The 26,635-nt window shown below is 42.2% G+C and overlaps 3 protein-coding genes and 1 long non-coding RNA gene across 5 annotated transcripts; 2 read left to right on the forward strand and 2 right to left on the reverse strand.

Annotated features, from left to right (window-relative positions):
• Positions 1 to 896: 896 nt before the first annotated feature.
• On the reverse strand, positions 897 to 2,825 carry LOC105055081 (cytochrome P450 CYP94D108). The gene has a single exon (XM_010936793.4). It carries the CDS (start codon positions 2,659 to 2,661, stop codon positions 1,171 to 1,173), a length of 1,491 nt encoding a protein of 496 aa, XP_010935095.1. The 5' UTR covers positions 2,662 to 2,825; the 3' UTR covers positions 897 to 1,170.
• An 8,269-nt stretch (positions 2,826 to 11,094) lies between these two features.
• LOC105055080 (cytochrome P450 CYP94D108) lies at positions 11,095 to 12,921 on the reverse strand. Its single transcript, XM_010936792.4, has one exon. The coding sequence runs from the start codon at positions 12,804 to 12,806 to the stop codon at positions 11,319 to 11,321; it is 1,488 nt and encodes a 495-aa protein (XP_010935094.1). The 5' UTR covers positions 12,807 to 12,921; the 3' UTR covers positions 11,095 to 11,318.
• Positions 12,922 to 15,665: 2,744 nt separating this feature from the next.
• On the forward strand, positions 15,666 to 17,732 carry LOC105055312 (pentatricopeptide repeat-containing protein DOT4, chloroplastic-like). The gene has a single exon (XM_010937086.4). It carries the CDS (start codon positions 15,666 to 15,668, stop codon positions 17,730 to 17,732), a length of 2,067 nt encoding a protein of 688 aa, XP_010935388.4.
• Positions 17,733 to 22,680: 4,948 nt separating this feature from the next.
• LOC140852894 (uncharacterized) lies at positions 22,681 to 23,498 on the forward strand. 2 transcript variants are annotated; one of them, XR_012135887.1, is made up of 2 exons: positions 22,681 to 23,117; positions 23,228 to 23,498. It is a non-coding gene; the product is annotated as an uncharacterized lncRNA (long non-coding RNA). The 2 variants fall into 2 exon arrangements; XR_012135888.1 differs by having other exon boundaries at positions 23,266 to 23,416.
• Positions 23,499 to 26,635: the final 3,137 nt, after the last annotated feature.

The following is a 26,635-nucleotide window of genomic DNA, read 5'->3' on the forward strand; positions in this document are numbered from 1 at the left end:
CTGACCCCCTTCTCCCTTAAAAAGGGAACTATACACAAAAAAGAAAAGAAAAGGAAGTAACTGAAGGCAAAACCAAATTTTATTTGGATTGCCTTGAATTTCAGGATGTAGGAATAGACAATATGTTGCTCTCTTGAAACAATAATCATATAAAAGAAAATTGGGTGAGGATGGATCTTGGCGTAAGGCAAAGTTGCCCTATTGTGATCTGAGCATCATGGATTTGAAATATGAAAAATGAGTTCACATATATCTAACCTTATCCAAACCCTGGTTTTGGGAGCGTAGTGCATGGGACACCCTTCAAAAAAGAAAACTGAGTCTCATAAAGGTTGATTGCATGAAAATACCTTCTCAGCATGTGAGGGGAGGACTAGGTGCATTTGGCTCCCTCCGGATCCTTGCAAAGATGGGAGTCTCATTGATTCAGATGACCTTTTATACAAGAATCATTTTAAAATTCAAGAACTTAGTGTCAAGAAGTTTGCTTTCTAGATGGAAAGTAAGGTTTTTGCCATCTGGATATATCAAACAAAAAGACTCGAGTGTTAAAAGTACCAGGAGTTAACTATCACAAATTTATATAGAGGTTTCCAGGTTGAAAACCTAATTCAAAGAATCCAAAATAGTCTTCTAGAGTAAGCAATTTTTTTTGCCATGCATGTCATTAGCCGCTGTGACGAAATGGGGGTGATATTCTAACCATTACATATATTAACAGTTAAGCTACATTAAAAGAAAAATTGAAAAACAAAGAAGTCGGAACTACAGCTAGTACATTAATCTTTTTATATCTGCATTTGAAAATGTACGGCAAACCCAAGGTTATATACCTTCTAACCAAGAGGTAGAAGACTATATATGTCTACAGTTCATAATTAATGACATGTTTCCAATTAAACTATGACAAGAAGCATGCATATCAATAATTAGAACAAACCACTAGCTTTGCAAGTGCTTATGGTCTAGCACAGAGAATAACATGATACCGAAGGTATCATAGAATATTAGAAGTATAGGGTGGAACAAACTGGAGCTTCACATACAGCAGCACTCGGAACTATAATTTAATAGTAGAATAGATATTCCCATTACCGGAGTCTATTCAGCAAGTTGTGGCAGACAGCAGGGCGTCTGCCGACAAAAGATCGAACACCTTTCGGTCCCTCGCTATTTCCTTTCCCTGACCCTCACAGGCAGACCGCCCGCCATCCTCATCGTTGTCGAAAGCTGGAGCTTCCCCCTCTCCTCCACCACCTCCACATCAAACGCCTCCAAAATACTCGCCGCCACCGCCTTTATCTGAATGTACGCCATATCCTTCCCCAGACACATCCTCGGCCCCGCATGGAACACCGAATACCGGAACGGGCTCGCCGGCTGGAACACCCCATCCTCCATCCACCGCTCCGGCCGGAACTCCCCGCAGTCCTTCCCCCATATCCCCTCCGCCCTCCCCATCGCGTACGGGCTGTACATCACCGTCCACCCCTTCCCCACCCGCGTCCCGTCCGGTAGCTCGTCCTCCTCCTGGCACTCCCTCGACAGCAGCGGCGCCGGCGGGTGGAGCCTCATCGACTCCGACACCGCCGCGTGGAGATATCTCATCTCCCTCAGCCCGTCTAGCGTCAGCACCTCGCTCTCGTAATCCCCGTGCCGCGATCGGACTAATTTGATCTCCTCTCTTATCTTCTCCGCCACTTGGGTATTCGAAGAAAGGACCCAGAAGAACCAAGTGAGCGCCGAAGGCGTGGTGTCCCCTCCGGCGATCACGAAGCTTATCATGATATCCCGGATAAACGCGTCCGAGTGGGATCGGTCCGCCACTAACCGAGACAGGAAGTCGCTTCCCCCGCCGCCTCCACTCTGCTCTCTCCTTGACTTGACGCATTTTTCGACGAATTGGAGGACGATTTCCCTCGATTTCCTCAGACGCCTCTCGCGTCCGAAGTTGAGCCACTTGCCGAGCTTCCACATCAGCGAGAACGGCGTCAGCGTCCTCTGGACGCTGAGCACCGAGGTCTCGAGGAACGCGTGGTAGAATTGCTCCCCCTCCTCGCTCCCTCTAGAGAGGCATTTGGGGTCCCTGTCCAGCACCAGCTTACAGATGTTACCGAACGCGAAGCGCTCGAGCACGTCCTGGAGGTCCAGAACCTCGCCGCTTCGGCTGGCTCTGCGGAGCAAAGGGATCAGTGTGTCGGAGGTCTGGCGGCGGACTTTGTCGTGGACGAAGGCGCGGAGGGACTTGGTGTTGAAATCGAAGCTGGCGGCCTTGCGCTGGATGAGCCAGTCTTCGCCGTTGACGTTCAGGATGCCGCGGCCGAGGAAGTCGTGGAAGGTGGCCGAGATGCTGTCGCCCTTGGGATAGTTGTGGAAGTTAGTGCGGGTCAGGTGTTCGACGTTGGAGGGGTTGGCGGTGAAGACGAAGGGATCGACGGTGACGGTGCCGGTGGGGGAGGTGGAGGTGAGCTCCGCCACCCAGTAGACGATTCGCTGATAGTTCTTGATGAAAAGGGGCAGATTTCCGATGATGGGGTAGCCTTTGAGGATCGTGGATTTGGTGGGCTTTTGGGGTGGGTCTTGTTTGAAGAAGAGAATAAGGGCAGAGCAGAGGAAGGAGAAGAGGAGGATGGAGGGCAGGAGAAGAGAGGAGAGCTCCATCTTTTCTTCGTCTATTTCTTTGAACTCTTCCCTCTCTCTCTCGCTCGGAGTTATTTGTAGCTCAGACAGAGGAGAGCTCTACTAGCTTGACCCCGTCAACGGCGAACTTGGTTCTTGTCACCATAGATTGTTGTTAGCCTGTGGAGTTTCTCGAAGAAAGGTTTGTAGATTCGAATTCTATTTTTATGTTAGGTGGGTTTTTTTTAAAAAAATATATATAATATTAATATAAATACGATCCATAAGATCAAAAAAATATTTTTTAAACAAAATATCAGTCTGAACTCCATAAAAATGACCAGCAACAGATGAAATCATTTAGCTACATGGAGTCGAATCTCCTGGAGCCAAGTTACCACCGTCATTGAATCTCACATACATAATATCTTTTTAGACTGTCCTCGGCTTTTTTTTTTTTTTCCTTTCCCCTATAATGATCTGGTGCCTCACCTAAGATGGCTATCCATGTAATTTATGAGGACTTCATTCAAAAATATGTCATCTAAATTAAATTAACTCCGACAACATACATGATAATCAGATGTTATCCCAAGTTCATTTAAACTCAAAAATATAAATCCAGTGAAATTCAATCACAAAATTCATGGTACCACAAAATCAAACATGAATTATGAATCAAATTCATTTTTATATCATTTATAATAATTAAAATTTTTATTTAAAAAAATTAATTAAAAAATATTATTTAAATTTTTTAATTTTAAATGTATACCCAAGATTTATCTAGTACGTGATCCATGTAGAATTAAAAATATGTTTGTGTAGATATTCATATATAAATAGTGCATAGCCTGGCAAAGGTACTAGAATTAAAATAGAAGGTATAATATTTGCTGTTTGTTGAAGGAATTTTGAATGCTAATACAAGACTAAGAAGTTAAGATAATATTTTTTGTTTAATTTTTGTGGGTGAAATTCTCAATCATTATATCTTTTACAAGATTAATTAAAATATAGGCAAGTGATCATTATTTTTAAATTATTTTATGTTATCATTTATGGTAGCTGATCATGAATTTTTTTCGAGTGGAAATAATAGCTATTTAAAAATTATAATTTATTTTATTCCTGTAAAACAAAGAAAGAGGAGCTGATTATTCAAAGAAGTGCAATTAGATGACAAATAGTTATGGACTTGCAAAGATAGGTCGTTGGATTCTCTCGGATATTAATGTAATCAATTCAAATGACAACAAACTTATTGGACCAAGAAGTCAACTCAGAGGTTGTTTTTTTAATATTTCAAGGAACATACATGAAAGACTTCTCTACCAAAAGCGGACTAGCGATAAATCTTATCCGGAGCAGCAAATAATTGTGCCGAAGCTCCATTTGCTCGCAATTGTGATTTGAGTTTCCTGTAGTGGTCACCAGCCACGAAGGGAGATGGTTCGTGACAGGACTGCTTCTAGAGAACGTAAACAGACGGAAACTGTGATGTGACCGCATGAGACGTGATTGATGGATGGTGAGCATTGCTGCCAAAATTCTGCCGGCCCGGAGATATTGATGTATCCGTTCAACTCACGGTGATGAACGGAAGGAGTACTGTTTTTTTTCTAAGGATTGGGGACCTGCATACATGATAAAAAGTATAAATACGGTCGGAGGATAAATTAGATCGAATTTCAGAAGAATAATGATCAATAAAAAATATAATAAAAAATTAAAATAATATAAAATATTATCTTATTTTGATTGGTATCTAAATCGATCTAGAGATGATCGAATTTTATCGATGCCTGATCGATTTGGAGCTAATTGGTATTTGACCGATCTGAAGATAGTTGGATCTGATTGATGTCTGATCGATTTGGAGATAGTTAGATTTGATCAATCTCTGATCAATTTATAGATGGTTGGTCTATATCTAATCAGTGCCTACTTGATTTAGAGGTGGTTGGCATGCATCTGATCAATTCCTGATCGATTTGGAGATTGTCGATCTGAATCTAATCTTTAGGAACTTGTCTTTTGAGGCTCAACTTTTTGGATCTCGACCTCTAGGTGTTCGACCTTTGAGAGCTCGACATTCATCTCAGTCTCATACTTGGTGGCTCAACCTCGAGCTTGGTAGCTTGGCCTTAGATATCACCTCAATTTTGGCTTTAGACTTGGCAGCTCAACCTCTGGCATCATCTCGATCTCGACATCTCATGGATCTGTTAGCCTACGAAAATAGAGTAGAATGATGAATGAGAGCTTGAGAGCCTTTCATCATGAGATTTTGGACTATGAGAGTTTTTTTTCTTTCAGAGCCTCTCCTAAGATCTTTTTGATCCTATTTATACAAACAAGGAAGTACGGATCCATCATGATTGGAGGTAGAGATTTAGAGATTCTTGTAACCTCCTTTCTTATCTAGATTCTAATATCCTGGGATCTTCTTCCTTGTTTGGATCCCGTCAAGAAGTCAAATTTTGAATTCAAATTTTTTTTGCCAACACGTTCATTAACGATTAATGGGTTGATTTCGTGCCATATCATATGCCTCCTACTTTTAAGCCTAAGTCATTTTCTTCGGCTCAAACAAAGGAAGTAGTTTGATTGCCTATTGACCTGTTTCATGATCATTATTGAAAGTAATTGCATTGGTACTCGTACCTTGTTTCTTTTGTAATGCCTGCATTTGAGGTCAAATGTGATGAATAGCCTTGTGAAGGTGCTCTAAGCGAGTGAAGAAAGCCGTATCTTGTCCAATTAAAACTATCCATCAGAATGAGAATATATGATTCACATGTGACATGGATCCAATCCATTTAGGATCTGAGGTGTGAAGCCCATCACAACTTCTATCACCCCATCGCCTTCATTCAAGTTACCAAGTGCACCATCGAGCTCGATGATCATAGACTTGACCTCAATCATACTCTTGATGGTGGCAAGGACGTTATAGATAGTGGTGGCCCTATCAGAGAGATGCTCAGGGTTCTAATCGAGGGTGTCATCCCAATAGAGGGTATCGATTAGGATGCGAGCGGACTCGTTGTTGTTCTCAAGGGCCTACTCTTTGTGAGGTCCTTAAGGGGGCCGATGACATCGATGGTGGTGTTGTATTGTCATGGTTGAGGAGATTGACGATGGAGGGGATGATGTCGAGAGTGATGAAATCTAGATAGAGCTCAGGGTCATCGATGAGGATCGCTCAATCTCTTCATAGAGCTCAAATTTAGGCTCGATAAACTTCTCCGGGTGGTCAAGATACTTTTTGTGAGCTTTAAGCTTGTCAAGGAGATGGCACTCGGGGTGTGAAAGTTAAGGCCCCACATGCCGTTGTTCTAAGGCTTCTCTACCACGTTCGGATGGGAGAGATTGATCTCTTCATTATTGTTGATAGCCTCTTCTTGCATCAACCTCTGGTAGTACTTCTACTCAAGGAATAAATATCTGCCCCATCGGTGGCAGCTGCAACCCCAGCACTGTGAAGTAAAGCACACCACCATGTTGTCGTCCTCGACCTCTCCTCAAGTGGATTGATTGCTAATCACACCCGGGGATGGTGGTTGTCAGTTTGGGATATGGTGATATTGGTGTGGCATATGATCACGTGCTTGAAAAAATTGAGCATTGACTTGTTGGAGTTTAGATGCAGATGTGGTTGTGTGATGTGAGATGCTTCTAAGAGTAAGCTCAAACTTGAAAGTAATTGTGGTATGCTCAAACTTTTGCTCTCCACTTGCTAGTTAGTGTTTAATGTGTCTCTTTCTTGAGCGGCCAAAGTTCGGATTCTATCTTCCTTGCTTCTGATATATGGAGCGGGCTCCAACTTGATGGGCTATGACTCAACTCGCATTCAATATGAGGAGGCTTTGACTCGACTCGTATCTAATATCAGGAGTGGCTTCAACTTGACTTGTCTCTAGAATGAGGATCGAGCTTCAACTCGATTCATGTCTGGTGCGAGAAGCATCAGGATCCCTCTTCGAGTTATCCCCTCCATCTGGTCAAAGTCGGCCTCCACTTAGATCGTATCACATATTAGGAGTGCATCAACGGTGGCTCGACTCTCATCTAGCATGAGGAGCATTAGGGTCCCTCTCTGGTTTATCCACTCTATTTGGCTAGGGTCGGCCTCCGCTCAGATCATATCACATATGAGGAGCACATCAGCTCGACTTGCATCTAGCATGAAGAGCATCAAGATCTCTCTTTGGATTATCTTCTCCAACGGGCTAAGGTCAGCCTGTACTTAGCTCATACTCAATGAAGAGTGCTTCATCTTTGGTTCAACTTGCATCTTATGCAAGGATTCCTGGAGACCCTCTCTAGGATACCCCTTCAACTGGCCAAGGTCATCCTACGCTCAGCTCATACTCGGACAAGGAGCGTTTTGTCTTCAATTCGACTCATATTTCATGCGAGGAGCTTCAGAGTCTCTTTTTGGGTTATCCCCTCTAACTAGTCAAGGTCGGCCTATGCTCAACTCACACTCATATGAGAAGCTGTGCTAAACTCGTACTCGAATGAGGAGTGCTTAGGTTTGATTCGCACCTCACCATAGGGACCCCTTGGATCTTTCTTGGGTTACCCCAAGTGGCCCAGATTGGGCTTGACCGACCTCGTGCTCAAAGGAGCCAGCCTGTCTTTGGCTCAACTCGTACTTGGAAAAAGAGCTTAGGGATCCCTCTTGGGGATATCTCGATTGGCCCAAGTTGGGATCCACCATCCTCACACTCAAACGAGATCAGCCCATCTTTGATTCAACTTACACTCAAGCAAGGAGTTTAGGGATCTCTCTTGGGGTATCTCAAGTGGCCCAGGTTGGGCATCTTCGGCCTCACACTCAAACGAGATCAACTTGTCTTCGGCTCCACTCACACTCAGACAAGGAGCTTGGAGATCCGACTTGACGGTATCCCAGGTGGCCCAAGTCAGACATCTCCAACCTCGCGCTCTAACAAGGTCGGCTCATCTTTGGCTCAACTCGCACTCGGACGAGGAGCTTCGGGATCCCACTCGTGGGTATTCCAAGTAGACTAGATCAGGTATCTCCGACCTCGCATTTGGATGAGGTTGGCTTGACTCACACTTGGACAAGGGGCTTGAGATCTATATCCCGAGTGGCCAAGGTCAGGGATCTCTAACCTCACACTCAGATGAGGTCGGCTCATTTTCAGCTTAACTCACACTCAGAAGATGAGCTTAAGGATCGCACTCAGAGGTATCGTAAGTGGCCTATGCTAGGCATCTCTGACCTCGCGCTCAGATGAGGTTGGCTTGTCTTTGGCTCGACTCGCACTCATACGAGGAGTTTGGGAATCCCACTTGAGGGTATCCCAAGTGGCCTAGATCGAGCATGTCCAACCTCGTGCTCAGATAAGATTGGCTCATCTTTGGCTCGACTTGCACTCACGTGAGGAGCTTGGGGATGCCACTCAAGGGTACCCCAAGTGGCCAAGGTCAGACATGTCCAACCTCATGCTCAGATGAGATTGGCTTATCTCGCTCTCCTCGTGCTCGAATAAGGAAGGATCTGTCATGCTCTCCTCATACTCAAACAAGAAAAGGTCCGTTGTGCTCTTCTCGTACTTGAACAAAGAGAGATCCATCATGCTTTTTTTTTATTGTAGTGCTCGAGGATGGTCGTAGAAGAGGGGTCAACCACTAACATGCTTGAGGATATGTTGGCAATGAAATCATTATCAAAGATGCTCAGATCCAGCAAAGAAATAAGGTGGGATACGTTCTTGTATTCCCATACATGGTGTCAATCTGTAACTATCAAAATCCGACCCAACTAGAATAACTTGAAAGGTGTTGATCAATCTGCTCGACTTATGGTGATAGAAGATGAAGCATTGATCATCCTTGGAGTGCTATGGATCTGCACACACGACAAAAAAGAGAAAAGCTCATCGGATTAGCTCCGATCGGATCTTCCAATGCCTAAGTCAAATTAGATTTTGAATGAACAACAGTAAATAGAGAATATAATAGAGAGCTAGAGTAGTGTAAAATATTATCCTGTTCTAGTTGGCATCTGGATTGATCTAAAGATGGTCAGATTTGGTCGGTGTCTGATCGATCTAGAGATAATCGGATTTGATCGGTGTCTGACTGATCTAGAAATGGTCGGTTTGGATTTGGTTGGCATTTGACCAATTTGAAGATGATCGATCTGGATCTGATTAATGTCTGACCGATTCAAAGATGGTCGGCACCTGGCTGATATAGAGATGGTCGACACCTAGCCAATCTGGATCTGATCTTTAGGAGCTTTGCCTTTGGGGGCTTAGTTTTTGGATCTCAGCCTATGGAGCTTGGCCTTTTGACCTTGGGAACTCAACCTTCACCTTAGTCTTGGACCTGGTGGCTCGGCCTCTATTTCGGTAGCTTGGCCTTGGGCATCAAATCTCAGTTTTGACCTTTGGCTTGGAAGCTTGATCTTTGGAATCACCTTGGTCTCGACATCTCATGGATCTACTAATATGCAAAAATGAAGCAGAATGATGGATGAAGGCTTGAGAGCCTCTCACTATGAGATCTTGGGCTATGAAATTTTTTTTTTTTTAGAACATATCCCTTTGGATCTCCTTGACCTTGTTTATATAGATGAGAAAGCACAAATCTATCATGATTTGGAGATGGAGAATAAGGGATTTTTGTAATCTCCTTCTTTATCTAGATTTAAATCTACTGTCATCTTTTTTTTGTTTGGATCTTGCTAAGAATCAAATTTTAAATTCAAATCTTTTCTTGCCACATGTCCATTCATGATCAATAGGATGATTTCATACCATACCAGTGAGGATGGTGGAGGATCAAAGAGATAGTGGTGAGAAAATCAAACACCATGGAAATGGCATAACACAAAATTTTTTATATCATCCCAGCTGCAATAAATCCTTAAATCAATTTGCACTTGCTCTTTGGTTCGATCACATCTTTTTATAGTGCTCATCTAGACACATGTTATTAATAAGTGGATCATTTTTGAATTAAAATTTCAGCCACAAAAGCATTCTGTGGCCACTCTTTGAACCATAGATATAAAATGTGATGACTAGTCTCTTAGTTGTCCATTTCATATTTATGTATTCTTCTTACTACACTAAATATGAAAATTTTGGGTCATTCATTATATTCAAGCCATAAACCAAAACCAATCATAACTGACATGGCAAACTGATCAACAACATAGTCATACACGGACCAATAAAAAGCCCATTATGTGGCTGACCCAAAGGCATGTGGAAAGTCTTTTGAATTTAATCTCTCTCGCTAGCTAGTAATAGCTCGACTATAATCGTGAACAATTTCTTCAACCATGCGATATATGAATGATCCATACCAATGAGATGCATGGGCGAGCTGCTCAGAACGTGATGTGGGATCCATTATCAAAAATGGCCAGTGCACCAATCTGATTTGCTTGGCAACGAGTGCCTGTCTTCATCTATATAAACCACATCTGGAGGATCCTCTAGATAAGTGCTTTAGACTTCTCTAAGTGCTCTTTGGCTCCTTCTATACTATCACTAGTTTTTTATCGAACACACGTTGCATGTGGATTATAAAATCATATCACTGGTTATGTGATAAAAAATAATTTATTAAAAAATATTCTGGATGAACGGTAAGAATATGTCCATTTATATTCTAAAGATCAATAATAGCAGATTTTAATCATCTAATTAAATAGACATAAGTGAATTTCAACGCTATCAATTAACAACATAATATTTGCATTTAATACTGAAAGAATGATTAGATAGAAGAGTCATGATACGTAGCATATGAAAAATTAGTTTTGATCCATATGACATTTATGAATGAAAAATTACCGTTGACACGGATAGTTTATTGGATCATTCTATTTTTTTTCACTTTCTATATATATATATATATATATATATATATATATATATATATATATATATATTAGATTTTACTATTCTCACAGCACTCCGATGTGCTCCGGGAGTTAAATCTGGTTTAGGCAATGGAGGATTTTCCACCGTATACTCTTCGATAAGCAGGCGCTTTTTTTTGTGTGTGTGTGTTGTTTCACGTGGAAACCTGATGTCACCATTCAGGCATAGCTTTCTACATCTAGCTTTTTCATCTCGAAGATGTGCAACAATTTTTAAGCCGACCTATTCGATCCAGACAGTAGACATGCTGACCTCTCCAGCGGCCTCGTCAACTTAGTGTCCCGATCCGATTCTGTCGCTATTAAGATCCGGATCGAGAGTATTATTATAGTGGGGTTACAAGGATTATCGAGAGTATTTACAGTGGGTTCCCCAGATACGAGGAGATAAGAGCATTATTAACTTAAAATCTTTCCATCCACTATGAAAATGTGGAATGCACATAGAGATTCTTTTTTTTGTTGGCTAAGTTCAAATAATTCAACATATTACCTTGGAGCAAAAGCTTCTAGTTATCAAGGTTAAAAATTTTCAAAGCCTTCTAGAATTGTTAAATATATCATATAATAAAATTTATGAAAATAATATACAACCAAACACTTATTTCCCAAGCTAAACCTTTATTAATGTGTCTAATAGCCATTATAATTTCACGGTAGCTCCTTTATCAATACACATTGAAGAGGAAGCCTGGTACGGATCAACACATTGGCTATGCAATCCTCCTCTCGCGAAATTGTTTTATTACTCCCCTCCTGGATATCAAATACTCCTCTCCTGGATCCTCACAGGCAGCCCACCCTCCATCCTCATCGTCATGGAAAGCTGGTATTTCCCCCTCTTCTCCACCACCTCCACCTCAAACGCTTCCAAAATACTCGCCGCCACCGCCTTCATCTGGATATACGCCATATCCTTCCCCAAACACATCCTCGGCCCCGCGTGGAACACCGTGTACCGGAACGGGCTCGTAGGCTGGAATACCTCATCCTCCATCCACCGCTCCGGTCGGAACTCCCCGCAGTCCTGCCCCCATATCCCCTCCGCTCTCCCCATCGCGTACGGGCTATACATCACCGTCCACCCCTTCCCTACCCGCGTCCCGTCCGGCAGCTCGTCCTCCCCCTTGCTCTTCCTTAGTAGCAGCGGCACCGGCGGATACAATCTCAGCGACTCCGACACCGCCGCATGGAGATATCCCATCTCCCTCAGCTGGTCCAGCGTCAGCACCTCGCTATCATAATTCCCGTGCCGTGATCGGATGGATTTGATCTCTTCGCGTATCTTCTCCACGACTTCCGGCTTCGAAGAAAGGACCCAAAAGAACCAGGTGAGGGCCGTTGGCGTGGTATCCCGCCCCGCGAGCACGAAGCTTATGAGGATATCCCGGATAAACTCGTCCGAGCGGGTTCCGTCCGCTGCGAACCGAGACAAGAAGTCACCGCCGCCTCTAATCTGTTCCCTTCTCGATCTGATGAATTTATCGACAAATCCGTGAACGATTTCTAGCGATTTCCTCAGCCGCTTCTCCGATCCGATGTCGAGCCACTTGCCGAGCTTCCATATCAGCGAGAAGGGTCGCATCGCCCTCTGGACAATAAGCTCTGAGGCCTCATGGAACACATGGTAGAATTTCTCCCCCTCCTCGCTTTCTCTAGAGAGGCATTTCGGGTCCTCGCCGAACACCAGGCTACAGATGTTATCGAACGCGAAGCGCTCGAGCACGTCCTGCAGGTCCAACACCTCGCCGCTCCGGCCGGCTCTCTTCAGCAGAGGGATCAGCCTGTGGACGGTCTCGTGGCGGACTTTGTCGAGGACGAAGGCGCGGAGGGACTTGGTGTTGAACTCGAAGCTGGCGGCCTTGCGCTGGAAGCGCCACTCTTCGCCGTTGGCGATCAGGATGCCGCGGCCGAAAAAGTCGTGGAGGGTGGCCACGACGTCGTCGGCCTTGGGGTAGTTGTCGAAGTTGGTGCGTGCCAGGTGTTCGACGTTGGAGGGGTTGGCGGTGAAGACTATGGGGGCGACGGTGACGGTGCCGGTGGGGGACGTGGGGATGAGCTCCGCCACCCAGTCGAGAATACGTCTCCTATTCTTGATGAAAAGGGGGAGGTTTCCGATGATTGGGTATCCTTCGAGGACCGTGGATTTGGTGGGCTTTAAGAGGGGGGCTCGTTTGAAGAAGAGAAAGGTGCGGTAAAAGAAGGACAGGAGGAGTATGGAGGAGATCAGGAGAAGAAGGGAGAGCTCCATCTTTTTTGCTAATTTATGCTCCCATGGAGTTCAAGCTGGGGGGGTGCTCTTCCTCTTTTTCAAGGAGTGCCCTTCCCCTTTGCTTTGGTCGTCAACGGCCTCGTGCGGCTCACCTCTTTGTCGCTACTAGCTGTTGTTATTATATCAGCTGGGAATCTTTCATATAATTAACCATAAAATAAGCTCAAAAAATAATACAATTATTGGATTACTATTTTCTTTTCGTCCGTTACATCACCTGTGATGACTACTAAAACAATTGAACTGTTATTCCAGAGTCAATTTCAGATTAGAACGACAGCTATCGCCCCTTTGGAAAATGTAAACTAATTTTAGAGAGTTCAATTTTCCAGAAAGCACCGAGATAATTAAAATCTTTGCTTGCAAATGTGTTGCGGCTAATCCTCTCATCGTCTGATCATCAAGAACGAATGTCTGCAAAAAAAAATTCACACTGATTGAAGGTGACTCCGACGGAGACCCTTCGACGATCAAGTCAGAAAGGAAACTAGGCAACAGTGAAAAGAAAATAAGGAGCTCAACCAGAGAGAGCGAGAGCTAGAGAGGAGGGGTTCAGGAGTTTCGAATGGACCTCCTCCAGTACTGTTGCCTTCTCCGTTTTATAGTAGAGCGCGGCATGGCACCGTCATTAATGGCGCAGACAATGGGCGGAGTTGTCAAATCACTGAAAGCTGTCAGAGTCGCCGCGGGTCGTCAGAATCAACCCATGTCCTTGGCAGGACAATATTTCAGGATGGTCACACAGCACGTCCTTGACAGGACAGCAGTCCATAGCGATCGTACGGCATTTGGGAGGGCTGGCCGATCATACATCGGTATTCGGCTGCCGGGACGTCGGGTGATGATCCGGCGGCACCGTCGACTGGTCTGGTGTCTTGCTTAAGTCGGACGTCGGCTGCCACCCCCGACAGTGAGTCGGTAATATGGATTCGGCCGCTCGGTCGGTCGGGAACAGCATGGGTCGTCGGTCGGGGTCGTCCGTCGGTCGGATATTATCGGCAGCCGTCTGTCGGGGTCGTCGGTCGGAGTCGTCCGTCGGGGTCGTCCGTCGGAGTCGTCCGTCGGTCGTCCGTCAGGGTCGTTCGTCGGGATCGGTCTGTCGGAGTCGCCAGTCGGTCGTCGGTCGGGGTCGTCCGTCGGTCGGTCAGGGTCGTCCGTCGGAGTCGTCCGTCGGGGTCGTCCGTCGGAGTCGTCCGTCGGGGTCGTCCGTCGGTCGTCGATCGGGGTCGTCCGTCGGAGTCATCCATCGGTCGTCGATCCGTCGGAGTCGGTCGTCGGTCGTGGTCGTCCGTCGGAGTCGTCCGTCGGGATCGGTCCGTCGGAGTCGTCCGTCGGTCGGTCAGGGTCGTCCGTCGGGATCGGTCCGTCGGAGTCGCCCGTCGGTTGTCGGTCGGGATCGTCCGTCGGAGTCGTCCATCGGGGTCGTCCGTCGGTCGTCGGTCGGGGTCGTCCGTCGGAGTCGTCCGTCGGTCATCGATCGGAGTCATCCATCGGTTGTCAGTCGAAGTCGTCCGTCGGAGTCGTCGGTCGGTATATCCCAACACAAGGTGTCGCTAAATGTTGATTAGGAATAAATACAAAGTAATCGAGACTTCTAATTATAAATGAGGTGGGCTTCCGATTCTCCGTTGAGGGAAAGAACGACATGCGTATTCCTAGTATACTTGTGCAAGCGCACGGGTGTACCATGGGCATTGGTCATAAGAAATATGCTAGCATTAAGGATTCGATAGCACGGATCCTATTTTCATGGACTTTCACTAACATGATAGTGCATGCTTCAAAGAGGAGATAAGTTATCGACAGGGCTACCATTCTATTCCAAGATCTATGGATAAACTAAAATTATTAAAGCAGGTAAAAGTAAAGGCAAATTAGAGAATAGATATAAAGATAAAAATAGCAATAGATATTTGATTGGCCAAAAAGTTTTTTTTTTAGAGTTACACCTCACTGTTGATATATGATATTATAATCGATCTGATAACCGTTCATCTTTAGTGCCGATCCGGTCCTTCACTTCTTTGACAGTTATGGTACTTGGTGCTAATCATCTTTCCGTTCTCCATATTCAGATCTCCATATAATGGTAGCAGAATTATTTTGTGGTCAATATATATATCATGGGAGACAAATTTTATAATAAGTCATCTTGAGATTGTTGTTTATATAAAGACTCGGACTTTTTGTTTCCATATAATGACGCTAGAACAGTATTCTGATCATTATATTAAGTAATGGAAGTGAAATTTGATGACAATCCCCCGGTGTTCATTGACTACAATAGAATCTCTGTTTCCAGTTTTCATGCCCCGATGAAGAAATCATTCCATAAAATCTCTTTATAATTTATTAATTATATTAAATTTAAATATCATAATTCCAAAGAATGGTTACACAATCACTCTCCTTCATAGGTTTAATCGCCTTAAATCCCTTAAACCAACGTGTTAATAATTCTAGGCAAATTGCCCTTTGCATACATGCACCATTACATCCATCTTATACCTGAAACACCTCGCAAACCATATGTGCTGCTAACATGCAGCTGAGGATGGGAAATCCATGCTTTCTTAGAGAAAATTCTAAATTTAGACTCAAGCCTGGCACCTCAACAAGATTCATGCATCATACATGGAAAAACTTGAAAGATGCTGTAATAGAGATACAAAAAGCCCTGTCAACAGGTATGACAAAGCCCAAAAGGCAATTGGGGCCCAAATCTATGCGTGGGTAAGCATGGTGCAAGAATAATTAGCTGGAGAATCTAGTCTTGTTAACTGACCAGAGGCTTGAACTGGTGCGTTAGATCTTCTCGATGGTAAGCCGCCTTCTTCAATGCTCCATCGGTTCAAACACCATATTCCATGCACCTCACGGGCCAAAGGGCCTCTGATAGCCTTCTTTGATCCATGCCTTTTTCTCCTCCATCTCACAAACACCTTCTCTTCCTCGCATTCCGGCGACCCCTTCATCCACCTCCGGTCCTTGCAAAGGACCCACGCTCTCCTCCTCGCTTCCGGCCGGAAACCCGACCTAGCCTTCTTCTCGAAACTCATCCACGGGTACTGTAGAGCGGGGCGGATCGACGTTGCAAGAAAGCTGTTTGATGAAATGCCTGAGAAGAACGTGGTTTCCTTTTCGACGATGATTTATGGGTACGCAAGCAACGGATTCTTTGCTGAGTCTCTTCGATTATTTTCTCAGATGCAGGAGTGGGGCATTTCTGCAAATTCTTTCACAATCGTCGGACTGCTGGTCAGCTCGGCAGGCTTGGGGGTTTCAAAAATTGGAGAGTCTGTTCATGGAAGGATAGTTAAAAGTGGGTTAGAAGGCAATCCTTTTGTGAGGACAGCTTTGTTAGATTGCTATGCTAAATGTAGAAGTCCAATGAAGTCTTACATTTTGCTTGAGGAAATGGTCGAGCCCAATTTAGTCACCTGCAATGCGATGATTGCTGGATTTGTGCGTAATGAACTGTTTGAAGAAGCTCTATTGCTCTTTAAACAACTCTGGCAATTTGGTTTGGGACCTAATTCTCTGACCATGGTGAGTGTTGTTCAGAGTTGTATTGGTTATGGCTCATTTCGACTATGTGAGAACATGCATGGTTATGTTGTTAAGGTTGGCATGGATTTAGATGTTGCAGTGATGAATTCAGTGTTTGATATGTACTTGAGTTTTGGAAACTTAGAGATTGCTAAAGCTTTCTTCAGAAAGATGGCTATCAGGGATGTCATTACTTGGACAGGCATGATGGACCTTCTGTTAGAGCTTGAATGCGCAGCTGAAGCTCTAAATCTGTTTATTCAAATGAGATCTGAGGGCATTGATCCTGACATGGTCGCTATGATTAATGTGATCACTGCCTGTGCATGTTTGGGAGATTTAAAGAGGGGGAGGTCAGTTCATAACCAAATTGTTGTCAGTGGATTTGAGCTGGAGCTCCCTGTCAAAAATTCTCTGATCACAATGTATTCCAAGTGTGGGGATATGGAGTCTGCTAGGATGTCATTTGATCATATAGCGGACAAGAGCTTGGTATCTTGGACTGCAATCATCTCAGGTTATGTCCAGAATGGGCAACCAATCGAAGGGCTGCAACTGCTCAACAAAATGAGAAAAGATGATAATTTAAAACTCGATTCAGTAACAATAGTCAATTTGCTAATGGCTTGCAGTGAGCTAGCTAGTTTCGAGCTATCTAGGCAGCTCCATGCATACAGTTTAAAATCAGGCTTGTTTCAGTACCAGCCAGTTCAGAATAGTTTGGTGGCAGTATATGGAAAATGTGGTTATGTAGAACTCGGGCACAGAGTGTTTGATGAGATGTTTTCTCGGAATACAGTCTCATGGAATGCTATGATATCATCCTATGGGATTAATGGCAAAGGAGAAGCAGCACTTGCTCTCTTTCATGATATGGAGCAGTGTGGTGAAGTGTCAGATAGTGTTACGTATCTAAATGTGTTGACTGCCTGTAGCCACTCCGGTTTGGTGGACGATGGCTTGATCATTTTTGAAAGGATGGTTAAGGAGAAGAAGATTGATCCAAGAGGAGAGCATTGTGGTTGTGTGGTGGACATGCTTGCACGTGCCGGTCGCTTGGCAGATGCCAAGAAGTTAGTGAGCTCAATGTCAGAGGAAGTTAGTGCAAATGTTTGGAAGGCTTTACTGGCAGGGTCTCATCTCCACAGTGATGTCAATCTTGTGGAAGCTGCTGCAGAGAAGGTGTTTCAGATGGATTCAAATGATTCTGGGCATGTAGTGCTTCTTTCTAATGCTTATGCATCGGTTGGGAAGTTTGGAGAAGTTGAAACTTTGAGATCAAATCTTGGAGAGATGGGATTAATTAAAAACACTGGGTTCAGCTTCATTGATCCGATGCCATGTGATACAGGCTAGAGAACATGAAGTCTCTTGGATCTTATGTTCTTGTTGTTCAGATAATTGGCATTGCTAAAACGTAATGAGGTGTCCTATTGGAAGATTTTCTGCTACGAATATTGAAGAACATGGAGGAAAGGAAAAAACTGATGCAGTGACTTTATGGAAGAATTTCTTCTATTGAAATTGGAAAGCATGGAGGAAAGCAAGAAAGAAGAGGGGAGACCTGCTAGTCTTTAAGGGTAAAGCAACCGTCCAAGTCTGCCATCAAGCATGGTGGAGGTAGAAGTTGCGAGCCTTTGCATTAGGAAGTTGTGGTGTTGGATAAGGAAGTTGATGTGGGATTAGAAGATTAAACATCAGCATTAATCTTGATCTTTGTTTTAAGAAAAGTACTGATTGTACTAAAATCATACGAAAAATGGATAGCAAATTGACAATATATGAGCATACAAATTTGAGATGGCAACTGCTCCTATGAGTTATCCTTGTCAAAGTGTCTCTTCAAATCCATCTTGTAACTAGCTGGTGAAATTTGTGCTTGAATTCACTTGATTGCGCCTCCAGGCTCTTCAAATGTTTCCATGCATTCTCATCTCTGATTATATACCCCTCTCTGTTGCTTTAGGTGACTAGTTTCTTGATAAAAAGGCTTATAAGCTTGACTAAAATCATGATGATGACATGCACTATGCATGCAACGGCACAACGAAATAAACTTCTTCTGAAATGTCAGATGGTGCAGCTTCAGTAATGTCCACCATCCGTCACAAGAGATCCAGCCATAGGCCCATTATCTTTGTTGCAAGGCCCAATTGTGTTCTTGAAGCATTTTGACGGAAGTATCCCAAGACTACTTTTCCCCCACTGTTTTTGGGGTGTGCATCAGTTGGTGGGGGTGCATAAAAACAGCAGGAGTTTCAAGCTCCAGAGTTTTCTTGAAAGACATGCATGCACGTAATCGGCAGAGGTAAATATAGCATAAAAAATTCTTTGTGCACCATGAGCGACGTAAAAAATTCAACGTGAAATGCATCATCTTATCCAATTGGTCTACGTAGTCACCACTTTTCAACATACATTTAATATCTATAGATCAGTTTTTTCATTTAAAAATTTTGTATGACGAAAATATCTCTATCTTTTGAAAAAATTTATGACATCTTATGACGTAATATAGCCCAGGATGCTATAATATAGCCTAAGATATTATAATATGAGAGAAATATTTTTGTCCAATCATCTTTTAATGCGCATTTAATACCTGCAGATTAGTTTTTTTGTTTGAAAATTTTGAACGACAAAAATGTCCCTATTCTTTAAAAAAAATTATGACATCCTATATATATTATGAACGCAGGATGTCATAATATGGATATAAAATGTCATAATTTTTTCAAAGGACAGAGATATTTTCATCATACCAAATTTTTAAACGGTAAAATCGATCTGTAAGCATTAAATGCGTATTGGAAAGTGGTGACTACGTAGACCAATCAGACGAAGTGGTGCATTCCACGTCGGATTTTTTACAGACGAAGTGGTGCATTCCACGTCGGATTTTTTACACTGCCTGCAGTACACAAAGAATTTCACAATATAGCACATAAAGATCACATTTGGACCAAGCCCTACAAGCTATAGTTTTTTTTTTGGTAAGTCTACGTGCTGTAGTTGGTTATTCGTCCTTCTACTTCTCCCTGATGTTGGATATTAGGATCGACAAGATAGGACACAACTTTAGAAGTAGTTTTCGATCTGTACTAAAAGAAAGAGAAATCTTTTTATTTATCATTAGCTTCTTGATTGCGTAGCCAAATAGGATCACTATGATCATCTTAGATCATTGGTATGCTATATGTATAGATTAAAGGTTCTCGATTATTCATGAATAGCTTTTTGATATACGATCAGAATTTAAGATCACTTATCATATAATACCAAAACTATCCCGAAATATTTTATATATTTGGAACCACTAAGTAGAATTCTCTAATAAACTATAGGAAAACATACATAAATTGCTACGGTAGGTCCATGCAATTTATATGTATAATTATTTGGATAGACCAATTATAATTTGATATCAAATTATTAATTCCATAAAAATATATTAACCATTATTATATATTAATATTTTCATTTATGCTTATATTGTATTATTATTTTGATACTCACATTTATTTTGATTAGAACAATAAGGCAAATGAAAATAATAATTAGAAAAATATAATTGAAGAGTGATAATGATCACAAAATGATCAATAATATATTATAATATAATGTACATCAGGAATATTATATGTATATCAATATAGTGTGTGTGTATATATATAATCGATATATTATATTAATAGTATATGATATACCAATTATTCTTACTAAACTAACAGATATTTTTATTTCTAAACTTCAGTCCAAGATCATTGCACCAACATAATCTTGAAAATCATCCTCAAGGATAGATTTAAGAGCAGTGATTTAGAAGTAACGATAATTTGAAATCATTATCATGTAAGATTACTAGAGTGTAACCAAATATAATGATCTCGTCATCTCCATCTGTATTATCTTTGATTTTGATGTCATCACTCTATACCGAATGCTCTCAAAGGAGGACGCAGAGTGCATCAATCTTGATATGAGAAAAGTTTAAGTGTGTTTGTGAATATCTACATGAGTAATTGTTTCACAGAAATAATATATACCTTCATCTCACTAATGCACAGAACTTGTTGGCAATCATTTAGGACCTATTGGGTATTGCTTTTATTTGTCTGTTTTCACTTTCAAAAATCTAAGGAAGACATTGCTATGTTTACCCTACAGTCTTCTCGAAATGATTGTAAATTCTTTTTTTTTAGTGCGGAACACCATGGATAAGTGATTTTTTAGGCACTAAATACTAACTTTATCCCCGACAATTTAGAAAAACCATGAGTTGAACAAGTTTTGAGAAGCTTCCAGGGGGGAAATGAATAAAATGAACGAGACCAACTAATGTATATGATGAGTTTCGTTTGCTTTTTGAAGTTATTTGTAAAATCTTTAAAGTTTTTGAAAGTAATGATTTATTTTCTTAAAATAGAATGAAACAAAAATAAAGAACAACAGAAGTTTTATGCAAATATGATCTTCTAGAACAATAACTGTTGCGGCCAATCCTCCCATCGTCCGATCGCCGGTATCACACACCTCAAGAAAAATCCTCACAGACCGGAGATACCTTCGACGGAGACCCTCCGACGGTCAAGTCAAAGAGGAGACTAGGCAGCAGTAGAAAATCAGGGGCTCAACGGGAGAGAGGGAAAGAGAGCTCAAGAGCTAAGAGACGTTTCTCAAAACTCAGTCTTAGGACCTTAGGATTTATCAATATTGTTGCCTTACCCCGTTTTATAGTAGAATGCGGTATGGTCCCATCATTAATGGTGCAGACAACTGAGGAGTTGTCGAATCACCGGGGGCTGTCAAATCGCCGCGGACTGTCAAATCATCGTGGACTGTCAAGTCACTGCGATCAATCTGTGTCCTTGGCAGGACAATGCCTCAGGACGGTCATACCGCATGTCCTTAACAGGACAACTGTCCATAGCGATCGTACGGCGTTTGGATGGGCTGGCCGACTATATGTCGATATTCGGCTGTCGAGACGTCGGGTGATGATCCAGGGACACCATTGGCTAGTCTGGTACCTAACGGGAGTCGGACGTCGACTGCCACCCCCGACAGTGGGTCAGTAATTTGGGCTCGACCGCTTGACCAGTCAGAGACAGTATGAGTCTGTTCGGCCGACATACCTTCGGTCGGATATCGTCGAAAGCCATTGCCGGCAGTCATTGTCGGAACCGTCGGTCTGTCGGTCGATAGAGTCGGGTATCGGTCGGACAGGTCCGAGGGTAAGTCGGCGTAGAGGGATCGGTCGGTATATCCCAACAATAACCATATGGTATTTAACTAATTTGTAGTGAATAAAAATGCTTGTATATGTTTTAACTAATAATATGAATTACTTTGTTACTTGATGATATCCCTGTATATGGATCAAATCTTTGTGTAATATAACAGACTAAAACCGTTTAATTTCAAAGATGAACTATACCAGTTAGATTCCTAGTTAATTGATGACAAAATGAATATTGCCCCTTGCACAAAGTCATGGTATTGGCTTTGCTCGTAACGAGTATGCATGGCCCAAATATGTTTGAGAAGCATGTTGGATGATGACTAACACAAGGGTCCTCTTGCCTGAACTTAACAGAAATATGATACATTTTGGCTCGGGGATAATATAAAAGAAACACTAGAGAACATATATTGGTTTAAGCATGAAATGGATCAATCTAATTTCTATACTGTTGAAGTCTTACATCAGACCACAAAAGCAAGGTTACACGTACTACTTTGATCATAAATAGATCAATGTAACGTATATACCATCAAAGTCCTACATACATCATGAAACGAAAGGAAAAAGGGAGACGTACTATTTTGATCCCAAAATAGATCAAAGTCATATATATACCATCAAAATCTAACATACATCAAGCAAAAAATAAATAAATAAATAAAGGTACATGTGAAACCAACTTGCAACAATAAATAAATGTTATTCTTAATATTTGTTACCCTCAACTTTTATCACAGCCTAAGCTGTCATACTCTTATGGTCATGGAGATTATAATATCCTAACTTGGTTGACTACTCGGATATGTTGCATACCACGTCCAAATCTTGGTCTTCCATTCTTTTTTGTTGACGTATGACAACCCTTGCCACCAACCTTCAAACTTACCTACTCATAAATATTATATGGCTTTTGCGATGGTACTTTAAAAGATATTTACGATATTTTTTATTTAAAAAAAATTTGACTGTTTGATTAAAAAAGAATGGTAAGAGATGGTTTATCGAAAATTTTTCGTAGTCAGTCATGATCGTGATTGGTGTGGATAATTTGTTCAAAAGACAAGGGCATTTACAAAGTCTGAATAGATTGTGCGGTAATTGTTGAGGACGTTAGGGGCATTTTGAAAGTCATTTTCTTCCTCATTTCCAATCATTTTCAAACCTGTGTTTTTCTTCATTTTCCGATCTATAGTATCTATCTCCTATTGGCGATCAGGTAGAAGATCATGTAAAGCGACGATTGGTGCTCGTCGGTGATCGTGGAGGATGTGTCTTTGTCTCATTGGTATTTCTTGATGGCATGCGGTGGCAGCCATGATGTCATGGATTCATGAGATCGTTGCCATATTAGTTTTCTCCACCAGAGGTGCCTTTCACCCTATTCGATCCGATCGATCATTCACCCAAAAAAATACCCTCTCCTATTTTTCACAGACCAACTGTTTGACGAAATTCCGAGCCACCTTCCAACCAACAATTTCCCCCAGTCTCAAATAGTAAGTTCTCTGTTATGAAATCCTTTCATTTATTTGGTTGGTTTAATTCATCTTATAAAAAAAATTTTGGAGTTCTCGTGAGATGCAATCTTCTCGAATTTTTCGAACAGTGATGTCAAGGTTAGATTATTGAGACTTCTTTCTGCAGCAGCTGATCCCTGTTGGTGGTGCAAATATACAGCTCCTGCAGTGATTCTGGAAATCAGAATGGAAAGAACACTGGATGTGCAAATGATCCAGTTCCTGGAAATCAGAATGTAAAAATGTAATTCTGGAAATCAGTTTCTATAAGCTTTGCACTTGGTTTTGTTCCTGCAGTATCATCTATGTTTCTGTTTTGTCCACAAGAAATATGTTTTTGCATAAGAAATCTGTTTTGTACTTGTTTCTGTTTGTGCAGCAGCTGATCTCCGTGGATGTGCAAATATACACCATTGTATGTATCGCTTAAAATATCATTGCAGAGGCAGGATGTCATATATTCATAAATTGATAACAAGAGGAACACATAAACAGGATATCAAAGTACTACAGTACATGTTGAACAGTGGTTCAATCAAGTGGATAGACATCATCAGTACCGTGGTGCAATCAGACCGATATCGAGTTTGACTTGGGGTCACATGATGAGTTTAGCGGTTCGATAAAATGAATAGTCACAATTAGTGTCGGAGTGGGATCAACCTTCATCTGGATTTGTATGAAGGGTTTAGCCGTCCGATCAACTGGATAGGCATCATCGGTCCTGGAGTGCGATCGGATCGATATCGAGCTCGACTTAATTTAACATGATGGATTTAATGGTCCGATCAAATGAATAGTCACAATTAGTGCCGGAGAGGGATCGAGCTTCATCTGGGTTCGCATGGTGGATTTAGCGGTCCGATCAAGTGGATAGGCATCATCGGTGCTGGATACGATCAGACTAACATCAAGCTTGACTTAGATTCACATGATGGGTTTAGCGGTCTGATCAAATGAATAGTCACAATTAGTGCCAGGGTGGGATTGAGCTTCATCCGGGTTCGCATGATGGATTTAACGATCTGATCAAGTGGATAGGCATCATTGGTGCCGGGGTGCGATCAGACCGACATCGAGCTTGACTTGGGTTCACATGATGGGTTTAGCTGTCCGATCAAATGAATAGTCACAATTAATGTCGGGATAAGATCGAGCTTCATCTAGATTCGCATGATAAATTTAGCGATCCAATCGAGTGGATAGGCATCATCGGTGCCGGGGTGTGATTGGACCGACATCGAGTTTGACTTGGGTTCATATGCTGGATTTAGCGGTCCGATCAAATGAATATCACAATTAGTGTCGGGATGGGATCGAGCTTCATCTGGATTTGCATGATGGGTTTGACGGTCTGATCAAGTAGATAGACATCATTGATGTCGGGATACGATCGGGCCGACATCGAGCTTGACTTGGGTTCACATGATGGATTTAGCGGTCCAATCAAGTGAATAGTCACAATTAGTGCTGGGGTGGGATCGAGCTTCATCTGAGTTCGCATGATGGATTTAGCAGTCCGATCAAGTGGATAGGCATCATCGATGTCGGGGTGCGATCGAGCCGACATCGAGCTTGACTTGGGTTCACATGATGGGTTTAGCGGTTCGATCAAATGAATAATCACAATTAGTGCCGGGGTGGGATCGAGCTTGATCTAGATTCGCATGATGGGTTTAGTGGTCCGATCAAATAGATAGGCATCATCAGTACCAAGGTGCGATCGGACTGACATTGAGCTTGACTTGGATTCGCATAATGGATTTGACGGTCCGATCAAATGAATAGTCACAATTAGTGCCGGGGTGGGATCGAGCTTCATCTGAGTTCGCATGATGGGTTTAGCGATCCAATCAAGTGGATAGGCATCATTGGTGTCGGGGTGCGATCAGACTGACATCGAGCATGAGGGTTTGCATGATGGATCTAGCGGTTCGATCAAATGAATAGTCATAATTAGTGCCGGGGTGGGATCGAGCTTTATCTGGATTCGTATGATGGGTTTAGCGGTCCGATCAAGTGGATAGGCATCATCGATGTTGGGATGCGAAGCATGCAAGTCATCCAAATCAAATTATAATTAAATCATGATTGACCCATTTTTATCTCTATCGAGCTTAAAATGAATGTAACCCAAATCATAATTGGGCCATTTTCAGCTTGAAATTAAATGAAAAAAAATTTGGACGCTTAAAGTGGCTGCCACAATTTTTAACCCATGCCTTTATGAAAACTTCATGTGTGCCCTAACCTCCTCCAAACGCTCCCCTCCTTCTCCACACGTGCCCTAACCTCCTTGCCACCCCCCTCCCCTTGACAAGTACATCCCCATGCCTCCCAGGTGGCGGCATTCTCGATGTCCCTATCTTCGTCGCTCACACTGGCAGTGTTGTTGCACCTATCCCATCACCTGCTGCCTCCAGACGCCCCTTTGTCGTCTCCACACGTGCCCTAACCCCCTCCCTGTCCTCCTCACGGTTAGCCATCTTCCTCTCCTCCATGTATCTAGTTTAATCAAGTTATGTTTTGGTTTTTAATGTTGTCACAATGTGATGTTTTGGTTTCTAAGGTTGCCATAGTGCTGGTCTTTTTTTTTTTTTGTTCCAACAGCTCTGTTTTGCAAAAGAAAATATGTTATAATAATTGTAATATTTGTTCATAGAGGGCTCTGTAATATTGGTCCTAGCAGCACGTTTGTTACCTTTCTTTCCTGCTCTGCAGTGTATGTTACCTATATTTCATGCTATGGTACTCTAATCGGCAAGCCTAATCTCATTCATTTTCAGTTTAGGAACCGGGAATGCTAAGAAGTGCCCCTGTCGACTGATTTTTGTAGAAAGCAACAATACGAAAGGGAAATGTTGTCTTTCAAATTACTTACACTTGCCTCTTCCCAAGATTAAAAAAAAAGGAACAAATATGCATGGAAAAAATATAAAACATACCATAGGGACGATCAAACCATCAAAACCATTAGGATCACAAAACAAACACTGTTTTCTCATTTTATGAAAGTTTGGATAGATCTCTCTAGTTAGTTTATCTGAAGCAGCTGCTGTTCGATGTTTAAACTACTCAATGCAATAATCAGTTGACAGATATATTTTAAACTACTAAATTCATAATTTTTATATCTATCATAGATGTACGATGAGAAATGAAAAATGAACTACCTCTTTATTCTTGTGGAAGAGGTGTGATGGACCAAAAGTTTCTCGATCTGATGGTATAATACAATAGGATCGAAGTAGACACAACCTTGATTATGAAAAGTAGCTTATTATTGCTTGTTGTAGATGTAATGCATGTCTCATTTTTTTTATTAATGTTGGTGGTATTGATTTTGATTTTATGCATTTTATGTGGATAGCAAACGTTACTTTGGACAATGTATAAATCTTTTAGTTATGTATAAAGATTTTATCTAATGAAAAATTAGCTTTTCAATTATGAATTTCTCATGTATCCCCATTCGGGCTTCATAATAAAATTAATAG

The sequence above is a fragment of the Elaeis guineensis genome, chromosome 12 (assembly GCF_000442705.2).
Source record: "Elaeis guineensis isolate ETL-2024a chromosome 12, EG11, whole genome shotgun sequence".
Taxonomy (NCBI): Eukaryota; Viridiplantae; Streptophyta; class Magnoliopsida; order Arecales; family Arecaceae; genus Elaeis; species Elaeis guineensis.